Source organism: Triticum urartu, chromosome 5A (assembly GCF_056163025.1).
Source record: "Triticum urartu cultivar PI428250 chromosome 5A, HENAU_Tu73, whole genome shotgun sequence".
In the NCBI taxonomy this organism is placed as follows: Eukaryota; Viridiplantae; Streptophyta; class Magnoliopsida; order Poales; family Poaceae; genus Triticum; species Triticum urartu.
Window position 1 is genome coordinate 603,088,337 of NC_141877.1, and position 25,057 is coordinate 603,113,393.

The window sequence follows — 25,057 nt, forward strand, 5'->3', positions numbered from 1 at the left end:
TGAAAGAAATGAAGAAAAATGATGAAAACCCACAAAAACCGATGAAGAAAAAAGAAAACCGAAAAAATAATGGACTGAACACATACGAAGAACGAGCGACCGACTGGCTCAAGTTGCAAGCGAGCGACAGCTCTAATGGTCCGGCCCATACGCGCGAGCCCTTCATGTGAGACAGATGGTAATCTCGCCATAAGTAAGACTAGTACAAATGCCCGTGCGTTGCACCGGGTGAAAAAAAACGCAAATCCTGCTCCACGTGCCACTACGAGCCACTTATATCCAATTCTGACAAACGTCGGAAACAATGTTATCCTCATTCTCTATAAGGTGAACATGCCTTTGTGTTGCCACTGGTTGAATTGTCGCTTTTCAAGAGAAACATACATTGTGATTGTTGCGTATACATACTCTTTGAGAGTTTAATAATTTATGTAACTAAATTACCATGAAACCAAATTTCATAAGATCTATATGTTCATACAAATTTAGTATTTTCTTTTATTTTGAGAAATGTAACTAAATTTGTAATAGTAACAAAAATAGTTAAAAATCTACACATATACTGTCAAACCTTTAAAGAAGAAAAAAACTCAAAGCAGTAGTAGATAAGCACAAATGGTCACAAATTTACTTTTTCTTGGTGCACTAAAATAAATGTAGAATAAGTTTAAAAACATGAATGAAATGTTTGCAAAGTTTGGATATGAAAAGAGAAGTCTGCAAGGTTTGTGGTTGCAAGGCTGCTTGTGCTTCACGATATGTCCGTGAGTATCAGCTAGTTAAGTAAAGAAGATTCTACATACTCCTGCAGTTAGACTTTTAGTTGGAGAACTGCAGATAGAAAGCATGGCCTGCCACCGTCGGTACTGTGATCGGTAAAGAAAGTTATATAATCCTTATAGCATCTTATGTAAGACACCTGCACAGCAAATTAAATGCATGAAGAAGAAAAAATAATACTAAACTCAAACCAGAAAGAGAAACTAAGATAACTTAATGGATTCCTAATCCCAGTGTATATGCATTTTGCATTCTTTCAGGCTAAAAAGTTCTAGCAAACTAAAAGCATCACCAAGTAACCACGATTCTAATCAAACATCATGCATGTCAAGCTGCTATCTCCGCCTCCCCAATTAATGCCCGCCACTGTCAATGGCACATTAGAATCACAGTTCTTTCCTTCCATCCCCATCCACAGACTATGCAGATTTGTTTTTTGAACTTCTGAAAGTTCGAATTCTTAATCCAGTGACTCTTGTTCTATCTTTGTATGCATGAGGTAAAAAAAGTTACTGAGCAGTACCTCAGGAAAACCAGAAGGTTATGCAATGTTGAACTAAAACCACGACAAGAATTATGTAACGGAAGGAGTACAGAGTGATGTCCGTACGTGATGATTATTTCCTGGACATAATGTATACTGAGTGTAGGTTTCAGATGACAAACAGTATAAGCACAGATTCAAAATAGAAAGATGTCTAAACTAAGCCTAACGACGACACCGACTGAACAGATCTACTGGGAGATCAGAAAAGTTGTGCAACAATAAAAGCAAGACCAGGATAGAATAGTACACAAGGTTGTCACACTTACATCAGAATTAATTGTGCTCCTATCATCAACCCTCACTGTCATAGAATTCACCTCAGCTTTTTCAGCAACGGAAGAAATGTAGTTACCTCCCTGCAAAAAAGTTGAGTTACCAATTGCAGGAAACAAATTGCACCACAAGGAAACATATTTATTGCCATGAAACATAATCAAAAGGACCAAATACTATTTACTTGGATTGTTAGTGTAATCCTACCATATGCTTAAAGCCTAAAGAAATTGGCTGTGAATCACAATAACCAAACAACAATAAAAAAAATGAATTATTCCTATGCAAGCTTACAGATATATTTTAGTGGCTGTTGCAGAGTTAAATGGGTTGTACAGAGAATTACATAGTAGACTATATATGCTGAAGAACCATGAGCATGGAGATGTACTAAATTTTTGACTATCAAGTAGAAGGGAAAGAAGTAGAGATAGCACAGTAGAAGAGGAAGGGGCAGCTCCAATATATCTACTGGGAAGCCTTACAAAAATAAGAATCCTACTGTACTAAGCCCACAAAATTGGCTCGGAAGATTGTATGATTAGAATAACCAATAGGATTTTACCTGGTTGAAGCACACAACAAAAGACTCCATACATTTTCTTCAAGAAATTCATTGAACGTTCGGTGTGCGACAACAATGGAACCATAACTGGATTAGTAATGCCATAAAAATGTAATCGTATGTCAATACCTGCATGTCACCTATTTTATGTTTGATTCCCTCTACAGTGGCAGATAAGTTTGCTCTTATCTTTCAGACTGAATTGTACAATAAAAATGTTTTTTCAGATTTAAAAATCTTATTTATGTTGGATGCCCTCTATAATGAACAAGAACTGATTTTTATCTATCCTGAGAACAACTGGATCAGCATTGATCAGTTGCAAGTGCAAGCAGGCTCGGATAACCTGTAATTGAATGCACGTGCACAAAATTTTCTGGTACAACAGTAGTTACTTCACAGAACAATAAGCTAAACTGTTGTTACAATTTCTGTTCTAATAAGTTGAAGGTTTTGTTAGCATGACCAACTTCAGTTCAGGTGTCACAAAAAACATTAGTTCAAGATTTTGAAACAGTTAGTCAGCTTAACCGACAGACTAAAGCCATACTTCACTCACCACGGGCATCCAAGCATCCAGCTTATTTGCATATTGAATTGCAAATGTAATCAAAGGGGCGTAGGGATGGAGGTGCAAGTTAGCCCTGACAGGCATAAAATTCTGGATCACACCCACATATCCTGGTCCAATTTTCCAAGAGGGGTCTTTCTTATCACCCAGATGTCTGGTGTTAAGAAGTTCTCTTGGAGAGTGTCCTCATTCCACCACCTACTGTCAGCAGAAAACAGTTCACCCAGCTTCCTCACCCTTGAAATTCCCTGGGACATTAGGTATTCAAGGTCAACCCAAATATGTTTGGTCGTGCCATCTCAAATTCTCTTCACTAAGCCTATTTCAAGTGCTCTCCTCCTTTTCAGGATTGCCTCCCAAGTTGTGCGAACTATTGAGCTTAGATCTCACATTAATAAAAAATCACTATTAGAAGTACAATGTGCAGCCAATTGGTGTGCTAAAAAAACCAGAGCACCTTGTAACAACAAACCGGTTAACTGCTCCCCTATAGAATGTTTTGCCACCAAATCTGCACTTCTATTTTGATCTCACTTAACTAATTGACAATGTGTGCCACAGTAGAGCAATCTGAATCCCTGCTTTAAACTGAACTAATCCTATGTATATGATTATGACAAGAGTTGCAAAGCACATGATTTTACAGTTAGCTTTCTACTAATCGCTAGACTATCACAAATCACGGTTCCATCTGTACCAGAATCTCGGTCAAGAAACCAATATAAAGTTGCCAAGCCAGAGTCAGTGTATTAATCCTCTATCTCTTCTATTCATTTAGCATTCACATTAGTAAAAAAGTACAGGCAGGTAATATAGCTTGATGTCACAGATTTGCTTACAGCTAGGTGTGGTCAGCTTGAGGGTGCGGAAGCAAATGTCGTAGAGCGCCTTGTTGTCCAGCACCATGCACTCGTCGGCGTTCTCCACCAGCTGGTGAACCGAGAGAGTGACGTTGTAGGGCTCGACCACCGTGTCAGAGACCTTTTGTCACATCCCAAGTTTTGGTAATGCCTAGTGCTAACATATGGTGTTGCATCATGTCTACTTTACTCAGAAAATTTGAAATGGGGATGACAAGCCCTAGCACCAAATGAAATGCAATTAGGATCAAAATAAAAATATTTTCAATGAACCCAGAATGCCCTTTAGAAAAGTTCATTATTTTTGATAAAGGTGAAAACCTCTGCCAAAAATGATGCACATATTTTTAGGCCATCCTGGATTTTTGAATTAAATCATATGTTATTTGCAATTGGGCATTTAAATGCTATATAATATTTTAAATGCTCAATTAATTCTGAACTTAAGTGAGGGCTGTTGGGAATATTCCAACCAGAGGCCACAATTATTTTCAGGATTTTTGGAAACGTTCTGGTATTTTTAATAAAGTCCAGAAGTTACAGAGAAATAGAAAAACATTAACAAAGGAGAGAGAGAGGTTACCTGTGCAACTTACCTAGCAGCCCACTAGCGGCCCAGTAGACAGCCGGCCTGCTAGGCCCAGCCCAGCCCCTCACGCGTCGTCTTCCTCGCGCCTACTGGCGTTGTGCGTGGCGCGCGCACAGCCGTGCCACGGCCACCTCCTGCTAGCCATGCAGCTGCTCCCCCTCGCCCTGGACGCTGCCACGCGACCCCTCCCCCTCGATCCCCTCTGCCTCTCCCCTCACTCTCTGCTCTCCCCCTCGCCTCTAGCCCTTCCCCGAGCTCACCCGAGAGCAACCGCCGCCGCCGTTCGCTGCCACCATGCCCAGAGCCACCTCCTCGCCCTCCACCCGAGTCCAGAAGCTCTGCCTCGTCTACCTCGTCCTCTCCGTCGACTCACGCGACGCCGGACGCCTCGAAGCGCCGCCATCGATGCCTTCTTCAACCTCGGGACCGCCGGCCATCTCCGTCAAATTTGTCGGCTCCGGACCGTCCCTGACCTCGCCGAGCGTCCCCTCGTCATCGCTGTGAGCCATTGACCTTCTCCCCTAATTCAGCAAGCTCGCCCCCATGCCGTAGCGCCGTTCCCCACGAGCACCGAAGCCGCCGTCCGCCATTACTGCTGCACGCATAGCCTCCGTGCTCCCCTGGCCTCACCGTGCTGCTCTTAGTGCTCCCCGTGTCTAGCCGGTGCTGCCCAGCCTCTCTATTTGCTCATTGATGCACCGTAGCGACGAATCCGTCGAGCCCGTGCTCCGGCCGCCGCTGACCTTGACGCCATCGTCGCCTCCGGCCATCCCACGGTCTCCTGCGTGTTCCATTGGATGCGCGAGAGCCTGGGCTTCGCACCGGTGGTCTCGGCCGCTAATTTGGTCGCCGGAGGGCGAAAATCCGAGCCCCTCCGCCGTCTCGGCCTCGCCGGCGACTCAACGCCGGCAGGGTTTGACCCCTGTTTGACTGGGGTTTGACTCCCCTGAGTCAGTGACATGTGGGCCCAAGCCCCTAATTAGTTAACTCGAGATTAATTAGAGCTAACTAATTTAGTTAACTAAACTAGACACTGACATGCGGGCCCCGCCCTGCTAACAGCCTGGTTAGGGTTAGTTTAACACTAACTAACTCAGTTAGTGGACTGAGTCACTGACTAGTGGGTCCCACTGGTCAGGTTTGACCCGGACCAGCCCCTGTTGACCTGCTGACATCATTCTGACGTCAGGCTGACGCAGTAATGCTTTCTGGATTTTAAATAAATTAGAAATGATTTATTAAATTCCAGAAAATTACCTAAACTTCAAAAAATCATAGAAATTCAACTGTAACTCCAAATGAAATAAATTATATATGAAAAATTATCAGAAAAATTCAAGGAATCCATCTGTGCCATTTTCATGCATGTTAAAACAACTTAAGGCCACTGTTTAGGGCAAATCCAATAAAGGGCATTTAAATAATCATATATGGAGTTGGAATTTGAATCTTGTATTCAAACCAACTTCATTTAATTGTGTTGCTAGTTGCATTAGCTCAATCAACAACATATTTCCATGTCATTATCATGCATCATGTTGTGCATTGCATTGATTGTGTTCCTTCTCTATTGCCGGTGGTTGTCCCCTCTCGATAGACGTTGTACCGACGTTGTGATCGTTGACACTGATGCAAACCCAATGATATCTTCAGAAGTGTCAGGCAAGCAAAACACCCTTGTTCATTCCGATACAATCCCACTCTCTCGCTCCTGCTCTCTTTTACTGCATTAGGACAACAATGATTCATTTGTTACTTGTTGCGGTAGTTGAACCCCTTATCCTCTGCATGACCTGTCATTGCCACAGTAAATAGATGAAACCCACTAGCATGAGTAGGAGTTGTTTGAGCCCTGATGTGCCTACTCATCCGTGCTTGTTTGTCATGCCTGCTACTGCTTAGAGTTGAGTCAGGTCTGATTCATCGGGGGTGAATTGGGAACAGTGATGAACATGTCCTACTGTGTGTGAGCTAAGTGTGTGAACACGATTTGGTAAAGGTAGCGGTGAGAGGCCATGTAGGAGTACATGGTGGGTTGTCTCATTGCAGCCGTCCTCAGGAACTGAGTTCTGTGTCTGTGATCCATGAACAGCTACTACCACTCATTGGGATCCTTAATTGACCCTCTCGGCTTCTTAATCACCCTAGTACTCGGTCCAGGAGTTGCAACTAGTTTCTGGTGTTTGTAGGTTATGTGTTGGCGGCCGTGCGTAGCGCTGACCCTAGGGGTGGGCTATGTTGCGGTAGATACACCATGGCACGGTGTACCGGGCGCCCGTTTGGTGTCTCGGGAACCCTGTTCACATCGTTCGGGGCCGTATGTGGAAACCTCGGCCGGACTCCCTGCGGATGGAACCTGGATAGGCGATAAACCTGGACTAGAGACTTAAGTGTTTAGGTAGGCCATGGCCGACACCCTCGCCAGGCTTCCGCTTGAAGGTTGCCGAGATACATGACGTGTATATGGTGGTAAGTGGTGGGAGCGTGTGTGAAGAAGTACACCCCTGCAGGGTTATCATTATCTATTCGAATAGCCGGATTCCTCGGATATGGAAACTTGGGCCCCTTGCATAGTTCATAGACAAGTGAAAGTGGATACTCTAAAACTCGCAAGATAAGCGTGAGTGCTATGGATGGCCTTCTCGTAGGGAGACGGAAGCAGTTCCATAGTGGTGTATTGAATGGTGAATATGTGGACTCGTGTGCGCCACCTCAAAAGAGTTGCTTGCAGTCGTAGTTCAGGTTAGCCACTGAGTCAAAGCTGGCTTGCTGCAGTTAAACTCCACCACCCCCCTTGTTGATACCGATGCATGTAAGTCTTGCTGGGTACATTTGTACTCACGTTTCCCTATTTTATGTTTTGCAGAGAGACGTCAGTCTCGCTAGTAGTTTCGCGTGGACTTCGACGTTTAGCTTGATACCTCAGCTAAGATCTTGTGCCCTTGACAGGATCTGGTAGATAGTCAGGCTTCTCAGCCTTCTTCATTTGTAGTTGTCTGTACTCAGACAAGTTAAGCTTCCGCATGTGCTTGTTGCTTGTATGCTCTGTGTGTTGGGTCATAAGACCCATGTTTGTAATATCTCGCTCCTCGGAGCCTAATGAATAAATACTTTGAGTCATAGAGTTATGTTGTGATGCCATGTTGTATTTACACATATCGAGCATATTGTGTGTATGATTGAAATGCTTGGTATGTGTGGGATCCGACAATCTAGTTGTTTATCCTTGGTAGCCTCTCTTATGGGGAAATGTAGTCCAGTGCTTCCTTGAGCCATAGTAGTCCGCTACAGCCCGGTTCACCGGAGTCCTGCTAGCCCAGTACTATTGCTCAGATCACTTGACTGGCCGGCATGTGTTTCACTTCGTTCCTGTGTCTGTCCCTTCGGGGAAATGTCACTCGGTGACATCCGGAGTCCTGCCTAGCCTGCTACAGCCCGGGTTCCCGGAGTCCTGTTAGCCCAGTGCTACAGGCCGGATTCACACGCTGCTGACCGACATGCTCGATGTGATTCATGTATGCCTGTCCCCATAGGTTAGTGCCGCTTTGGGTTCATGACTATCCATGTCGGCCCGGGTTCTCTGTCATATGGATGCTAGCGACATTATCATATACGTGAGCCAAAAGGCACAAACGGTCCCGGGCCATGGTAAGGCGACACCCGTGGGAATACCGTGCGTGAGGCCGCAAAGTGATATGAGGTGTTACCGGCTAGATCGATGTGACTTGGAATCGGGGTCCTGACAGCTTTGGTATCAGAGCCTGACTGCCTGTAGGATTACCAAGCCAAATCGGTCGAAGTTGTGTCTAGAAATGCTTTAGTTATGTAGGGGAATTGATTGTGGAAGGGAACGTAAGGCTCTCTTTACTCCTTTACCTTATGCCCTTCTGATCTGAGTCAACCTCTTCTTTTCTACGGGGATTAAGAATTAGGCCTTCTCATCTTTCTATCAGGATGACGTGTTACTAATCCATAGACTTATAGAATTGATAGTTTCAAGCCTCAGTTCCGTTCCTACTACCTCCGTATGTTGTCAGTTGATCTCGGAACCTTGATATTGTTGTTGAGTGGCTATGCCACCATTTTTGCAGGTTGTCTCAAATCTTTTTGAGCATTTACAACCGTTATGCTGTCCGAGTCATCCCAGGCTTCTAAGTAGTCTGATGCATTTGCAAACCCCTTCCTCCTGTTCCTAATGTCCATTTGGGCCAGATTAATCACACTAATCGGTGAGTTGACGTACTTTGTTGCCTCGACATATATGCTGGAGCTATTACTATGACCCTAGGTGTTTTAGGGAGTCACCTAGTGATCTAGCCATGTTTTGTATTCCCAGTGTGTGATTCTGGCCATTATTCTCAAAAGCATCCCGTGATGCCATGTAGTGGTAGGTATTCTATTCATGGGTTCTTGAACCCGAGATCCACTCTACTTTACCTCGTGTTGATAGTGTTGCTAGTTCCTTTAGGATATTAGTAACCCTTGCGATAGTCCTCGAGGTCTGTGGTATATCGTTCTTCCAATACCATGAGCCAATATGGCAGTAGTTATTTGAACCAAAAGATCACAATCAAAGTACTCTTGAGGAGTTCTCCATTCATAATTGTGACTCTGCTAGTCCTACCTCTCTGCATGGGTTATCCGGAAGAAACATGTCGAACTTGGTTCGACATACTAATCTATGCATCCACAACTCAGAAAGTTATATGTTTCTTTGAGTTGTCCCTCTTTAGTTGTGCATTCGTGTTATCGATGCTTATTTTTCTCGTGGTCCGTCGAGCCATTCTATTTCAGAATGACTAGGAGAAACAAACTCCAGTACCTCATCCATATCCGGAATTGGGTCAAAGTAGTTGTGTTCTGCAGATCAAATGCCATCCAGCTTTTGCTCTGTTCTACCCTAGAGTATTACCCCTTTTATGTTAGGACTGTCATGAGAATTGCACCACCTCTTATGAATTCTTGACGCAGTAATGCTTCTTGCCATCATTGTTCATTCCTCAGTTTCGTGTTATTATAACCGGAATGCCGACAAGTGAACCGTGATGTGTGAAAGCAATATTCCTAGCAACTCCGTTGCTTGGTAGTTAATGGACAATACTCTCATTCTTAGTGTGCTGGTAATTAAATCACCATCCTAAGATTGATCGTGCTACCTAGTCCTTATTTCCTAGTGCACTCTTCGATCAACGAGTTAGGATTTTGCCAAACCCTTGCTCTATTGATCATATCGTCTTGCTCTGAAAAGCAAGATTGATCTCGAGCTTAGTATCATATCAGTGGTTCGTGATGTTCCGATTATCTTCTCGGAAGTATTACCTGGTTGTCACCTGACCGCTATGTTGAGTTCGTGATCATGTTGGTTTTCCTCCAAACCACCCATTCTCCAAGAATCTATGTTGGATACCCTGAGCTAGTTGGTTAAGCTAAACAACAACTTGGAGAGTTGGAAGATGAAAACTTGTCCGATTTAGCTCATCACTAAGGGATATCCTTGTGTGTGTGTGTGTGTGTGTGTTGAAGAAAGATGATATCTTCATCGACTGATCCCCGTGATCAGCTGTTGAATCTATTATCTTGTCCAAACCTTGATTTGAGTGTGGGCTATCGTCAAATCAAATCAGAACCAACGATGTTCGTAATGTTGTCTTACTTGCGGTTGTCCCTCGAGCATACACCATTATATCTTTGGTCTGAACAATACTATCACATTGTTCACATAGTGGTGGAAGTCCAGTGATATGGAGATTCCGATGAGTTGCTGTTAAGCCCATCAGCAGCATTTTGTCTCCCCCATGATTCACGTTGAACATTACACTAGTGTTGGAAACATTATAAGCATTGCCCTCATGTCCCGATCATGAAGCATATGTCCGGTTGAAAGATGTGACTTCCTCTAATTCATGTGCATCCGATGTAACTTGCCGCCGTGAATTCGAGAAAGTTTGTTTTTGCTTCCTCTGGAATCATCCCAAGTCAGTCATGCATGTGCGAAGTATTCTATGGTCTGATAGACTGATCATCCACATTCTATACGTATCCCTAGCACACCAAGCCACTGATTGATTTGTTCAAGGAGAAGAAGTTTCTTCTTAAGAGTTAGACCTACGCAAGGACTTCGATATCCTCGTTGATGGTTTCCCCTGAACTCGGTAGTGTTTCATTTTAAGACTACTAGGTGACCATGCTTGTCTAGGACAACGTGTTCACATGCTTGTAGCAGAACCGGCTCATGTTTTGGAGCTTACTACCGTAGTTCATTCCCCTGAGAATCTCGCAACGTCGTCTCGTCGATTTGTGTTGCAAACCTTCATTTTCCTTTCTAGAATCGATGAGTCTGGAATATCCTGACACCAACCAGATCTGAATCTCAGGCAGATATGATGGTTGGAACCTACTCCAAGAACTATAATGTTGGTCTCTCTGTAACCGGTAACGTGGATGTCGTGGCCAACACACCTAGCCAGAAGGCCTATTATTGTAGTATCTTGATTGAGGAAGTTGGTCACCTCCCCATAAGGATTTCATACGATTTACTCCAGAAGTTGTTCCTTATGGATGTATTGTATTCCGAAGTCCGACCACTACTTGGTGGCTATGCCGATGCCTTAAAGCATGAACGTGGTAGCCAGTACATCAAGGAGAACATTAGAAGCGGAGAGCTAAATGTCTCTGGGTCGATCATCCAGATTTCATTCCCTTGGCCTCGCCAAGGTGAAATCTGAGAAAGTGTTATCTTCCTTTGCACCCGCATTGTCCATCACTATTCATCATGGTAGTAAGATGTGTTGCCAGGATCCTCGGCACGGATGTTGGTAAGACCTTGATGAGTATGGAAATGCTCAAGTTCTTGAGAGCACGCTCAGGCACTAGGTTCTGATGTTGTCGTTAACTGGAATGTGCCTCCGTTCTCTCAGTTGTTCGATAGCCATCCAATTGGTGGAATCACCTTTGCCGGTGAACCTTCTCCCCAGTTACTAGAATCATTCCCAACATTTGCATTTTGTTCCCAGCTTACACCTCAGTAGTTGTTGTTCAGGATCGTCTTCAAAAGTGGACTTACCATGGGTCTCATCCATTTCTGATGATAAGCAAAAATCATCCATTGCGTTGTCTTCAACAAGATAGTCCACATCATCCATCCTAGTCGGAGTATGCCATTCTTTCGAACCCCTTCCAACGATCGATTATGATTACCTCAGGCTGGTATAGAGAGTTTCAATGATCTTTGTATCAAAAGTAATTCTTTTTGCCACTTAAGGGAAATGCTCTATGAGTCACTTTTCCCTAAGGTGTCCCGTTATGGAATCATGGCAATTACCTCCTCGCTACTTTGAAACCATGCACCATCCTACTCCAGCAGGGAATTGTTGCCTACCAATTTGAACCCTTGTCATCTATTACCTTCCATCTCTCTCAATGTGTGTTTTGTGTCTCAGCTTAAGAGATGTTCCAATGTCTCACTCCATGAGTTGATCCTAAGTTGCTCGATCTTTGAGAAGATCGTTTCCTGTAGAGTTTCCTTCCCTCTTCATCGTGTTGGATGAAGATCTCGAAGACAAAGACGTCAAGAGCAATGTGATGCAATATATCGGTATCTTCGAGAAGGGCAGTTCGATCAAGAAGACTGTGATAGTTTTGTGACCCCTCTGTCTTCTTACTCCACCTCCTGAATCTCGGGACGAGATTCTTGTTTTAGTGGGGGTGAGTTGTCACATCCCAAGTTCTGGTAATGCCTAGTGCTAACATATGGTGTTGCATCATGTCCACTTTACTCAGAAAATTTGAAATGGGGATGACAAGCCCTAGCACCAAATGAAATGCAATTAGGATCAAAATAAAAATATTTTCAATGAACCCAGAATGCCCTTTAGAAAAGTTCATTATTTTTGATAAAGGTGAAAACCTCTGCCAAAAATGATGCACATATTTTTAGGCCATCCTGGATTTTTGAATTAAATCATATGTTATTTGCAATTGGGCATTTAAATGCTATATAATATTTTAAATGCTCAATTAATTCTGAACTTAAGTGAGGGTTGCTGGGAATATTCCAACCAGAGGCCACAATTATTTTCAGGATTTTTGGAAACGTTCTGGTATTTTTAATAAAGTCCAGAAGTTACAGAGAAATAGAAAAACATTAACAAAGGAGAGAGAGAGGTTACCTGTGCAACTTACCTAGCAGCCCACTAGCGGCCCAGTAGATAGCCGGCCTGCTAGGCCCAGCCCAGCCCCTCGCGCGTCGTCTTCCTCGCGCCTACTGGCGTTGTACGTGGCGCGCGCACAGCCGTGCCGCGGCCACCTCCTGCTAGCCATGCAGCTGCTCCCCCTCGCCCTGGACGCTGCCACGCGACCCCTCCCCCTCGATCCCCTCTGCCTCTCCCCTCACTCTCTGCTCTCCCCCTCGCCTCTAGCCCTTCCTCGAGCTCACCCGAGAGCAACCGCCGCCGCCGTTCGCTGCCACCATGCCCAGAGCCACCTCCTCGCCCTCCACCCGAGTCCAGAAGCTCTGCCTCGTCTACCTCGTCCTCTCCGTCGACTCACGCGACGCCGGACGCCTCGAAGCGCCGCCATCGATGCCTTCTTCAACCTCGGGACCGCCGGCCATCTCCGTCAAATTCGTCGGCTCCGGACCGTCCCTGACCTCGCCGAGCGTCCCCTCGTCATCGCTGTGAGCCACTGACCTTCTCCCCTAATTCAGCAAGCTCGCCCCCATGCCATAACGCCGTTCCCCACGAGCACCGGAGCCGCCGTCCGCCATTACTGCTGCACACATAGCCTCTGTGCTCCCCTGGCCTCACTGTGCTGCTCTTAGTGCTCCCCGTGTCTAGCCGGTGCTGCCCAGCCTCTCCATTTGCTCATTGATGAACCGTAGCAACGAATCCGTCGAGCCCATGCTCCGGCCGCCGCTGACCTTGACGCCGTCGTCGCCTCCGGCCATCCCACGGTCTCCTGCGTGTTCCATTGGATGCGCGAGAGCCTGGGCTTCGCACCGGTGGTCTCGGCCGCTAATTTGGTCGCCGGAGGGCAAAAATCCGAGCCCCTCCGCCGTCTCGGCCTCGCCGGCGACTCAACGCCGGCAGGGTTTGACCCCTGTTTGACTGGGGTTTGACTCCCCTGAGTCAGTGACATGTGGGCCCAAGCCCCTAATTAGTTAACTCGAGATTAATTAGAGCTAACTAATTTAGTTAACTAAACTAGACATTGACATGCGGGCCCCGCCCTGCTAACAGCCTGGTTAGGGTTAGTTTAACACTAACTAACTCAGTTAGTGGACTGAGTCACTGACTAGTGGGTCCCACTGGTCAGGTTTGACCCGGACCAGCCCCTGTTGACCTGCTGACATCATTCTGACGTCAGGCTGACGCAGTAATGCTTTCTGGATTTTAAATAAATTAGAAATGATTTATTAAATTCCAGAAAATTACCTAAACTTCAAAAAATCATAGAAATTCAACCGTAACTCCAAATGAAATAAATTATATATGAAAAGTTATCAGAAAAATTCAAGGAATCCATCTGTGCCATTTTCATGCATGTTAAAACAACTTAAGGCCACTGTTTAGGGCAAATCCAATAAAGGGCATTTAAATAATCATATATGGAGTTGGAATTTGAATCTTGTATTCAAACCAACTTCATTTAATTGTGTTGCTAGTTGCATTAGCTCAATCAACAACATATTTCCATGTCATTATCATGCATCATGTTGTGCATTGCATTGATTGTGTTCCTTCTCTATTGCCGGTGGTTGTCCCCTCTCGATAGACGTTGTACCGACGCTGTGATCGTTGACACTGATGCAGACCCAATGATATCTTCAGAAGTGTCAGGCAAGCAAAACACCCTTGTTCATTCCGATACAATCCCACTCTCTCGCTCCTGCTCTCTTTTACTGCATTAGGACAACAATGATCCATCTGTTACTTGTTGCGGTAGTTGAACCCCTTATCCTCTGCATGACCTGTCATTGCCACAGTAAATAGATGAAACCCACTAGCATGAGTAGGAGTTGTTTGAGCCCTGATGTGCCTACTCATCCGTGCTTGTTTGTCATGCCTGCTACTGCTTAGAGTTGAGTCAGGTCTGATTCATCGGGGGTGAATTGGGAACAGTGATGAACATGTCCTACTGTGTGTGAGCTAAGTGTGTGAACACGATTTGGTAAAGGTAGCGGTGAGAGGCCATGTAGGAGTACATGGTGGGTTGTCTCATTGCAGCCGTCCTCAGGAACTGAGTTCTGTGTCTGTGATCCATGAACAGCTACTACCACTCATTGGGATCCTTAATTGACCCTCTCGGCTTCTTAATCACCCTAGTACTCTGTCCAGGAGTTGCAACTAGTTTCTGGTGTTTGTAGGTTATGTGTTGGCGGCCGTGCGTAGCGATGACCCTAGGGGTGGGCTATGTTGCGGTAGATACACCGTGGCACGGTGTACCGGGCGCCCGTTTGGTGTCTCGGGAACCCTGTTCACATTGTTCGGGGCCGTATGTGGAAACCTCGGCCGGACTCCCTGCGGATGGAACCTGGATAGGCGATAAACCTGGACTAGAGACTTAAGTGTTTAGGTAGGCCATGGCCGGCACCCTCGCCAGGCTTCCGCTTGAAGGTTGCCGAGATACATGACGTGTATATGGTGGTAAGTGGTGGGAGCGTGTGTGAAGAAGTACACCCCTGCAGGGTTATCATTATCTATTCGAATAGCCGGATTCCTCGGATATGGAAACTTGGGCCCCTTGCATAGTTCATAGACAAGTGAAAGTGGATACTCTAAAACTCGCAAGATAAGCGTGACTGCTATGGATGGCCTTCTCGTAGGGAGACGGGAGCAGTTCCATAGTGGTGTATTGAATGGTGAATATGTGGACTCGTGTGCGCCACCTCAAAAGAGTTGCTTGCAGTCGTAGTTCAGGTTAGCCACTGAGTCAAAGCTGGCTTGCTGCAGTTAAACTCCACCACCCCCCTTGTTGATACCGATGCATATGTAGCTAGTTCTGATGTAAGTCTTGCTGGGTACATTTGTACTCACGTTTGCCTATTTTATGTTTTGCAAAGAGACGTCAGTCTCGCTAGTAGTTTCGCGTGGACTTCGACGTTTAGCTTGATACCTCAGCTACAATCTTGTGTCCTTGGCAGGATCTGGTAGATAGTCAGGCTTCTCAGCCTTCTTCATTTGTAGTTGTCTGTACTCAGACAAGTTAAGCTTCCGCATGTGCTTGTTGCTTGTATGCTCTGTGTGTTGGGTCATAAGACCCATGTTTGTAATATCTCGCTCCTCGGAGCCTAATGAATAAATACTTTGAGTCATAGAGTTATGTTGTGATGGCATGTTGTATTTACACATATCGAGCATATTGTGTGTATGATTGAAATGCTTGGTATGTGTGGGATCCGACAATCTAGTTGTTTATCCTTGGTAGCCTATCTTATGGGGAAATGTAGTCCAGTGCTTCCTTGAGCCATAGTAGTCCGCTACAGCCCGGTTCACCGGAGTCCTGCTAGCCCAGTACTATTGCTCAGATCACTTGACTGGCCGGCATGTGTTTCACTTTGTTCCTGTGTCTGTCCCTTCGGGGAAATGTCACTCGGTGACATCCGGAGTCCTGCCTAGCCTGCTACAGCCCGGGTTCCCGGAGTCCTGTTAGCCCAGTGCTACAGGCCGGATTCACACGCTGCTGACCGACATGCTCGATGTGATTCATGTATGCCTGTCCCCATAGGTTAGTGCCGCTTTGGGTTCACGACTAGCCATGTCGGCCCGGGTTCTCTGTCATATGGATGCTAGCGACATTATCATATACGTGAGCCAAAAGGCACAAACGGTCCCGGGCCATGGTAAGGCGACACCCGTGGGAATACCGTGCGTGAGGCCGCAAAGTGATATGAGGTGTTACCGGCTAGATCGATGTGACTTGGAATCGGGGTCCTGACAGCTTTGGTATCAGAGCCTGACTGCCTGTAGGATTACCAAGCCAAACCGGTCGAAGTTGTGTCTAGAAATGCTTTAGTTATGTAGGGGAATTGATTGTGGAAGGGAACGTAAGGCTCTCTTTACTCCTTTACCTTATGCCCTTCTGATCTGAGTCAACCTCTTCTTTTCTACGGGGATTAAGAATTAGGCCTTCTCATCTTTCTATCAGGATGACGTGTTACTAATCCATAGACTTATAGAATTGATAGTTTCAAGCCTAAGTTCCGTTCCTACTACCTCCGTATGTTGTCAGTTGATCTCGGAACCTTGATATTGTTGTTGAGTGGCTATGCCACCATTTTTGCAGTTTGTCTCAAATCTTTTTGAGCATTTACAACCGTTATGTTGTCCAATTCATCCCAGGCTTCTAAGAGGTCTGATGCATTTGCAAACCCCTTCCTCCTGTTCCTGATGTCCATTTGGGCCAGATTAATCACGCTAATCGTTGAGTTGACGTACTTTGTTGCCTCGACATATATGCTGGAGCTATTACTATGACCCTAGGTGTTTTAGGGAGTCACCTAGTGATCTAGCCATGTTTTGTATTCCCAGTGTGTGATTCTGGCCATTATTCTCAAAAGCATCCCGTGATGCCATGTAGTGGTAGGTATTCTATTCATGGGTTCTTGAACCCGAGATCCACTCTACTTTACCTCGTGTTGATAGTGTTGCTAGTTCCTTTAGGATATTAGTAACCCTTGCGATAGTCCTCGAGGTCTGTGGTATATCGTTCTTCCAATACCATGAGCCAATATGGTAGTAGTTATTTGAACCAAAAGATCACAATCAAAGTACTCTTGAGGAGTTCTCCATTCATAATTGTGACTCTGCTAGTCCTACCTCTCTGCATGGGTTATCCGGAAGAAACATGTCGAACTTGGTTCGACATACTAATCTATGCATCCACAACTCAGAAAGTTATATGTTTCTTTGAGTTGTCCCTCTTTAGTTGTGCATTCGTGTTATCGATGCTTATTTTTCTCGTGGTCCGTCGAGCCATTCTATTTCAGAATGACTAGGAGAAACAAACTCCAGTACCTCATCCATATCCGGAATTGGGTCAAAGTAGTTGTGTTCTGCAGATCAAATGCCATCCAGCTTTTGCTCTGTTCTACCCTGGAGTATTACCCCTTTTATGTCAGGACTGTCATGAGAATTGCACCACCTCTTATGAATTCTTGACGCAGTAATGCTTCTTGCCATCATTGTTCATTCCTCAGTTCCGTGTTATTATAACCGGAATGCCGACAAGTGAACCGTGATGTGTGAAAGCAATATTCCTAGCAACTCCGTTGCTTGGTAGTTAATGGACAATACTCTCATTCTTAGTGTGCTGGTAATTAAATCACCATCCTAAGATTGATCGTGCTACCTAGTCCTTATTTCCTGGTGCACTCTTCGATCAATGAGTTAGGATTTTGCCAAACCCTTGCTCTATTGATCATATCGTCTTGCTCTGAAAAGCAAGATTGATCTCGAGCTTAGTATCATATCAGTGGTTCGTGATGTTCCGACTATCTTCTCGGAAGTATTACCTGGTTGTCACCTGACCGCTATGTTGAGTTCGTGATCATGTTGGTTTTCCTCCAAACCACCCATTCTCCAAGAATCTATGTTGGATACCCTGAGCTAGTTGGTTAAGCTAAACAACAACTTGGAGAGTTGGAAGATGAAAACTTGTCTGATTTAGCTCATCACTAAGGGATATCCTTGTGTGTGTGTGTGTGGGTGTATTGAAGAAAGATGATATCTTCATCGACTGATCCCCGTGATCAGCTATTGAATCTATTATCTTGTCCAAACCTTGATTTGAGTGTGGGCTATCGTCAAATCAAATCAGAACCAATGATGTTCGTAATGTTGTCTTACTTGCGGTTGTCCCTCGAGCATACACCATTATATCTTTGGTCTGACCAATACTATCACATTGTTCACATAGTGGTGGAAGTCCAGTGATATGGAGATTCCGATGAGTTGCTGTTAAGCCCATCAACAGCATTTTGTCTCCCCCATGATTCACGTTGAACATTACACTAGTGTTGGAAACTTTATAAGCATTGCCCTCATGTCCCGATCATGAAGCATATGTCCGGTTGAAAGATGTGACTTCCTCTAATTCATGTGCATCTAATGTAAGTTGCCGCCGTGAATTCGAGAAAGTTTGTTTTTGCTTCCTCTGGAATCATCCCAAGTCAGTCATGCATGTGCGAAGTATTCTATGGTCTGATAGACTGATCATCCACATTCTATATGTATCCCTAGCACACCAAGCCACTGATTGATTTGTTCAAGGAGAAGAAGTTTCTTCTTAAGAGTTAGACCTACGCAAGGACTTCGATATCCTCGTTGATGGTTCCCCCTGAACTCGGTAGTGTTTCATTTTAAGACTACCAGGTGACCATGCTTGTCTAGGACAACGTGTTCACATGCTTGTAGCAGAACCGGCTCATGTTTTGGAGCTTACTACCGTAGTTCATTCCCCCGAGAATCTCGCAACGTCGTCTCGTCGATTTGTGTTGCAAACCTTCATTTTCCTTTCTAGACTCGATGAGTCTGGAATATCCTGACACCAACCAGATCTGAATCTCAGGCAGATATGATGGTTGGAACCTACTCCAAGAACTATAATGTTGGTCTCTCTGTAACCGGTAACGTGGATGTCGTGGCCAACACACCTAGCCGGAAGGCCTATTATTGTAGTATCTTGATTGAGGAAGTTGGTCACCTCCCCATAAGGATTTCATACGATTTACTCCATAAGTTGTTCCTTATGGATGTATTGTATTCCGAAGTCCGACCACTACTTGGTGGCTATGCCGATGCCTTAAAGCATGACCGTGGTAACCAGTACATCAAGGAGAACATTAGAAGCGGAGAGCTAAATGTCTCTGGGTCGATCATCCAGATTTCATTCCCTTGGCCTCGCCAAGGTGAAATCTGAGAAAGTGTTATCTTCCTTTGCACCCGCATTGTCCATCACTATTCATCATGGTAGTAAGATGTGTTGCCAGGATCCTCGGCACGGATGTTGGTAAGACCTTGATGAGTATGGAAATGCTCAAGTTCTTGAGAGCACGCTCAGGCACTAGGTTCTGATGTTGTCGTTAACTGGAATGTGCCTCCGTTCTCTCAGTTGTTCGATAGCCATCCAATTGGTGGAATCACCTTTGCCGGTGAACCTTCTCCCCAGTTACTAGAATCATTCCCAACATTTGCATTTTGTTCCCAGCTTACACCTCAGTAGTTGTTGTTCAGGATCGTCTTCAAAATTGGACTTACCATGGGTCTCATCCATTTCCGATGATAAGCAAAAATCATCCATTGCGTTGTCTTCAACAAGATAGTCCACATCATCCATCCTAGTCGGAGTATGCCATTCTTTCGAACCCCTTCCAACGATCGATTATGATTACCTCAGGCTGGTATAGAGAGTTTCAATGATCTTTGTATCAAAAGTAATTCTTTTTGCCACTTAAGGGAAATGCTCTATGAGTCACTTTTCCCTAAGGTGTCCCGTTATGGAATCATGGCAATTACCTCCTCGCTACTTTGAAACCATGCACCATCCTACTCCAGCAGGGAATTGTTGCCTACCAATTTGAACCCTTGTCATCTATTACCTTCCATCTCTCTCAATGTGTGTTTTGTGTCTCAGCTTAAGAGATGTTCCAATGTCTCACTCCATGAGTTGATCCTAAGTTGCTCGATCTTTGAGAAGATCGTTTCCTGTAGAGTTTCCTTCCCTCTTCATCGTGTTGGATGAAGATCTCGAAGACAAAGACGTCAAGAGCAATGTGATGCAATATATCGGTATCTTCGAGAAGGGCAGTTCGATCAAGAAGACTGTGATAGTTTTGTGACCCCTCTGTCTTCTTACTCCACCTCCTGAATCTCGGGACGAGATTCTTGTTTTAGTGGGGGTGAGTTGTCACATCCCAAGTTCTGGTAATGCCTAGTGCTAACATATGGTGTTGCATCATGTCTACTTAACTCAGAAAATTTGAAATGGGGATGACAAGCCCTAGCACCAAATGAAATGCAATTAGGATCAAAATAAAAATATTTTCAATGAACCCAGAATGCCCTTTAGAAAAGTTCATTATTTTTTATAAAGGTGAAAACCTCTGCCAAAAATGATGCACATATTTTTAGGCCATCCTAGATTTTTGAATTAAATCATATGTTATTTGCAATTGGGCATTTAAATGCTATGTAATATTTTAAATGCTCAATTAATTCTGAACTTAAGTGAGGGTTGTTGGGAATATTCCAACCAGAGGCCACAATTATTTTCAGGATTTTTGGAAATGTTCTGGTATTTTTAATAAAGTCCAGAAGTTACAGAGAAATAGAAAAACATTAACAAAGGAGAGAGAGAGGTTACCTGTGCAACTTACCTAGCAGCCCACTAGCGGCCCAGTAGACAGCCGGCCTGCTAGGCCCAGCCCAGCCCCTCGCGCGTCGTCTTCCTCACGCCTACTGGCGTTGTGCGTGGCGCGCGCACAGCCGTGCCGCGGCCACCTCCTGCTAGCCATGCAGCTGCTCCCCCTCGCCCTGGACGCTGCCACGCGACCCCTCCCCCTCGATCCCCTCTGCCTCTCCCCTCACTCTCTGCTCTCCCCCTCGCCTCTAGCCCTTCCCCGAGCTCACCCGAGAGCAACCGCCGCCGCCGTTCGCTGCCACCATGCCCAGAGCCACCTCCTCGCCCTCCACCCGAGTCCAGAAGCTCTGCCTCGTCTACCTCGTCCTCTCCGTCGACTCACGCGACGCCGGACGCCTCGAAGCGCCGCCATCGATGCCTTCTTCAACCTCGGGACCGCCGGCCATCTCCGTCAAATTCGTCGGCTCCGGACCGTCCCTGACCTCGCCGAGCGTCCCCTCTTCATCGCTGTGAGCCACTGACCTTCTCCCCTGTTTGACTGGGTTTGACTCCCCTGAGTCAGTGACATGTGGGCCCAAGCCCCTAATTAGTTAACTCCAGATTAATTAGAGCTAACTAATTTAGTTAACTAAACTAGACACTGACATGCGGGCCCCGCCCTGCTAACAGCCTGGTTAGGGTTAGTTTAACACTAACTAACTCAGTTAGTGGACTGAGTCACTCACCAGTGGGTCCCACTGGTTAGGTTTGACCCGGACCAGCCCCTGTTAACCTGCTGACATCATTCTGACGTCAGGCTGACGCAGTAATGCTTTCTGGATTTTAAATAAATTAGAAATGATTTATTAAATTCCAGAAAATTACCTAAACTTCAAAAAATCATAGAAATTCAACCGTAACTCCAAATGAAATAAATTATATATGAAAAATTATCAGAAAAATTCAAGGAATCCATCTGTGCCATTTTCATGCATGTTAAAACAACTTAAGGCCACTGTTTAGGGCAAATCCAATAAAGGTCATTTAAATAATCATATATGGAGTTGGAATTTGAATCTTGTATTCAAACCAACTTCATTTAATTGTGTTGCTAGTTGCATTAGCTCAATCAACAACATATTTCCATGTCATTATCATGCATCATGTTGTGCATTGCATTGATTATGTTCCTTCTCTATTGTCGGTGGTTGTCCCCTCTCGATAGACGTTGTACCGACGCTGTGATCGTTGACACTGATGCAGACCCAATGATATCTTCAGAAGTGTCAGGCAAGCAAAACACCCTTGTTCATTCCGATACAATCCCACTCTCTCGCTCCTGCTCTCTTTTACTGCATTAGGACAACAATGATCCATCTGTTACTTGTTGCGGTAGTTGAACCCCTTATCCTCTGCCACAGTAAATAGATGAAACCACTAGCATGAGTAGGAGTTGTTTGAGCCCTGATGTGCCTACTCATCCGTGCTTGTTTGTCATGCCTGCTACTGCTTAGAGTTGAGTCAGGTCTGATTCATCGGGGGTGAATTGGGAACAGTGATGAACATGTCCTACTGTGTGTGAGCTAAGTGTGTGAACACGATTTGGTAAAGGTAGCGGTGAGAGGCCATGTAGGAGTACATGGTGGGTTGTCTCATTGCAGCCGTCCTCAGGAACTGAGTTCTGTGTCTGTGATCCATGAACAGCTACTACCACTCATTGGGATCCTTAATTGACCCTCTCGGCTTCTTAATCACCCTAGTACTCTGTCCAGGAGTTGCAACTAGTTTCTGGTGTTTGTAGGTTATGTGTTGGCGTTCGTGCGTAGTGCTGACCCTAGGGGTGGGCTATGTTGCGGTAGATACACCGTGGCACGGTCTACCGGGCGCCCGTTTGGTGTCTCGGGAACCTTGTTCACATCGTTCGGGGCCGTATGTGGAAACCTCGGCCGGACTCCCTCCGGATGGAACCTGGATAGGCGATAAACCTGGACTAGAGACTTAAGTGTTTAGGTAGGCCGTGGCCGACACCCTCGCCAGGCTTCCGCTTGAAGGTTGCCGAGATACATGACGTGTATATGGTGGTAAGTGGTGGGAGCGTGTGTGAAGAAGTACACCCCTGCAGGGTTATCATTATCTATTCGAATAGCCGGATTCCTCGGATATGGAAACTTGGACCCCTTGCATAGTTCATAGACAAGTGAAAGTGGATACTCTAAAACTCGCAAGATAAGCGTGACTGCTATGGATGGCCTTCTCGTAGGGAGACGGGAGCAGTTCCATAGTGGTGTATTGAATGGTGAATATGTGGACTCGTGTGCGCCACCTCAAAAGAGTTGCTTGCAGTCGTAGTTCAGGTTAGCCACTGAGTCAAAGCTGGCTTGCTGCAGTTAAACTCCACCACCCCCCTTGTTGATACCGATGCATATGTAGCTAGTTCTGATGTAAGTCTTGCTGGGTACATTTGTACTCACATTTGCCTATTTTATGTTTTGCAGAGAGACGTCAGTCTCGCTAGTAGTTCCGCGTGGACTTCGACGTTTAGCTTGATACCTCAGCTATGATCTTGTGCCCTTGGCAGGATCTGGTAGATAGTCAGGCTTCTCAGCCTTCTTCATTTGTAGTTGTCTATACTCAGACAAGTTAAGCTTCCGCGTGTGCTTGTTGCTTGTATGCTCTGTGTGTTGGGTCATAAGACCCATGTTTGTAATATCTCGCTCCTCGGAGCCTAATGAATAAATACTTTGAGTCGTAGAGTTATGTTGTGATGCCATGTTGTATTTACACATATCGAGCATATTGTGTGTATGATTGAAATGCTTGGTATGTGTGGGATCCGACAATCTAGTTGTTTATCCTTGGCAGCCTCTCTTATAGGGAAATGTAGTCCAGTGCTTCCTTGAGCCATAGTAGTCCGCTACAGCCCGGTTCACCGGAGTCCTGCTAGCCCAGTACTATTGCTCAGATCACTTGACTGGCCGGCATGTGTTTCACTTCGTTCCTGTGTCTGTCCCTTCGGGGAAATGTCACGCGGTGACATCCGGAGTCCTGCCTAGCCTGCTACAGCCCGGGTTCCCGGAGTCCTGTTAGCCCAGTGCTACAGCCCGGATTCACACGCTACTGACCGACATGCTCGATGTGATTCATGTATGCCTGTCCCCATAGGTTAGTGCCGCTTTGGGTTCACGACTAGCCATGTCGGCCCGGGTTCTCTGTCATATGGATGCTAGCGACATTATCATATACATGAGCCAAAAGGCGCAAACGGTCCCGGGCCATGGTAAGGCAACACCCATGGAAATACCGTGCGTGAGGGCGCAAAGTGATATGAGGTGTTACCAGCTAGATCGATGTGACTTGGAATCGGGGTCCTGACACCTTTGGAGATGGGAACACGAAGAAGGTGAGCATCACCCGGCCTAGGTACTCCTCCCTGATCTTGGAACTGGTGCCCCCACCGAGGGAGTGGCACACCTGGAAGCCTCACGACAAGCACATGAACAAAAGTCAGAATCGCTGGCCAGAATCTGCGGAACGGAGTAACTGGAGCGACTCCTCAAGAAAGGGGAAAGTACCTTGGAGGCAGCGCAGTTCTCGGCCTCCTCGCGGACGACGTCGAGGACGGAGTCGATGAGCTCCCTGCCCTCGGTGTAGTGGCCCTTGGCCCAGTTGTTGCCGGTGCCGGACTGGCCGAAGACAAAGTTGTCGGGGCGGAAGATCTGGCCACAGGGCCCCGTGTGCACGGAGCCCATGGTGTCGGGTTCGAGATCCATGAGCACGCACCGAGGGAGTTGGGAACGTGCGCTCCTGGTCGCCGCTGGCATACATGAGATGGTGGAGGCGCCGGTCGGCGTGCGGGATGGAGCCGGCGGGGACGGCAGCCACGGCGCCGCCGCTGACTTCCGAGTCTCCGCGGAGGAGGGGGGCGAGGCGGGCCTCGATGTGCTCCACACCGGCTGCGGCAACATCCTCATCCCGCAGGTAGACGAGGCAGGCGAGGCGGCCGCGATGCGACCACGCCCTGGCATCGACGACGCTGCAGCTCATGTCACTAGCACGTCGAACACCTCGGAGATGAGCCCTGTGCGGTCGGCGCCCGTCAGCTCAAGCATGGTGGCCGAGGCTGCCGCCGGCGACGCCGTTTGTTTGCACGGAGAGGCGAGGTCGAGGAGGAGGCCGGGGTTGCGGGGGACGGCGGCGCGGCGTGGCTGGGGCTTCGGGGTGGCGCGCGGAGAGGTGCGACGGTCGCTGCTTATGGTCGCCGGCGACGGCGTGTGGCGAGTGAGGCCGCCGGAGCGGTGCAAGGAGGCGCGAGGCGCGGGCACAGGAGCTCAGGCGCGAGCGCGCCTCTCCGCGCCGTCCATCCTCCCGGCGAGCGCACTCCATCCTCCGGTGCGAGGCACGGCGGCCGCCGGCGCACGATGGAATGGGCGTAGCCGCCGGCGCAGAGTGGATAAGAGGAAGGAAAGGACTGCGGACTGAATTGAAATGCCTATAGGGTTTTGTTTGTAAAAGTGAAACGTTTTTTCTGGGTGCCACT

At 46.5% G+C, this 25,057-nt stretch overlaps 1 protein-coding gene across 4 annotated transcripts; it reads right to left on the bottom strand.

Moving 5' to 3' along the window:
* Positions 1 to 1,604: 1,604 nt before the first annotated feature.
* On the bottom strand, positions 1,605 to 24,545 carry LOC125506789 (tubulin beta-6 chain-like). Of its 4 annotated transcripts, XM_087524838.1 has the most exons (4): positions 24,093 to 24,545; positions 23,896 to 23,991; positions 3,576 to 3,717; positions 2,876 to 2,937 (listed from the first exon to the last, which is right to left on the bottom strand). In XM_087524838.1, the coding sequence occupies exons 1-4, from the start codon at positions 24,543 to 24,545 to the stop codon at positions 2,897 to 2,899; spliced, it is 732 nt and encodes a 243-aa protein (XP_087380964.1). In that variant the 3' UTR covers positions 2,876 to 2,896. The 4 variants fall into 4 exon arrangements, 1 of the variants encoding a protein (XP_087380964.1); XR_007284805.2 differs by lacking the exons at positions 2,876 to 2,937; positions 3,576 to 3,717; positions 23,896 to 23,991; positions 24,093 to 24,545 and adding exons at positions 1,606 to 1,683; positions 2,166 to 2,202; positions 2,725 to 2,867; XR_015603628.1 differs by lacking the exons at positions 2,876 to 2,937; positions 23,896 to 23,991; positions 24,093 to 24,545 and adding an exon at positions 1,605 to 1,683 and having other exon boundaries at positions 3,576 to 3,663.
* Positions 24,546 to 25,057: the final 512 nt, after the last annotated feature.

Coding starts and splice junctions, on each gene's coding strand:
- LOC125506789 (XM_087524838.1), bottom strand. CDS start 24,545: ATGCCAGGGCGTGGTCGCATCGCGGCCGCCTCGCCTGCCTCGTCTACC. Junction 23,992..24,092: donor AGAACTGCGCTGCCTCCAAG/GTACTTTCCCCT, acceptor TGAGGCTTCCAG/GTGTGCCACTCCCTCGGTGG. Junction 2,938..3,575: donor CAAGCTGACCACACCTAGCT/GTAAGCAAATCT, acceptor TTCTGCTGACAG/TAGGTGGTGGAATGAGGACA.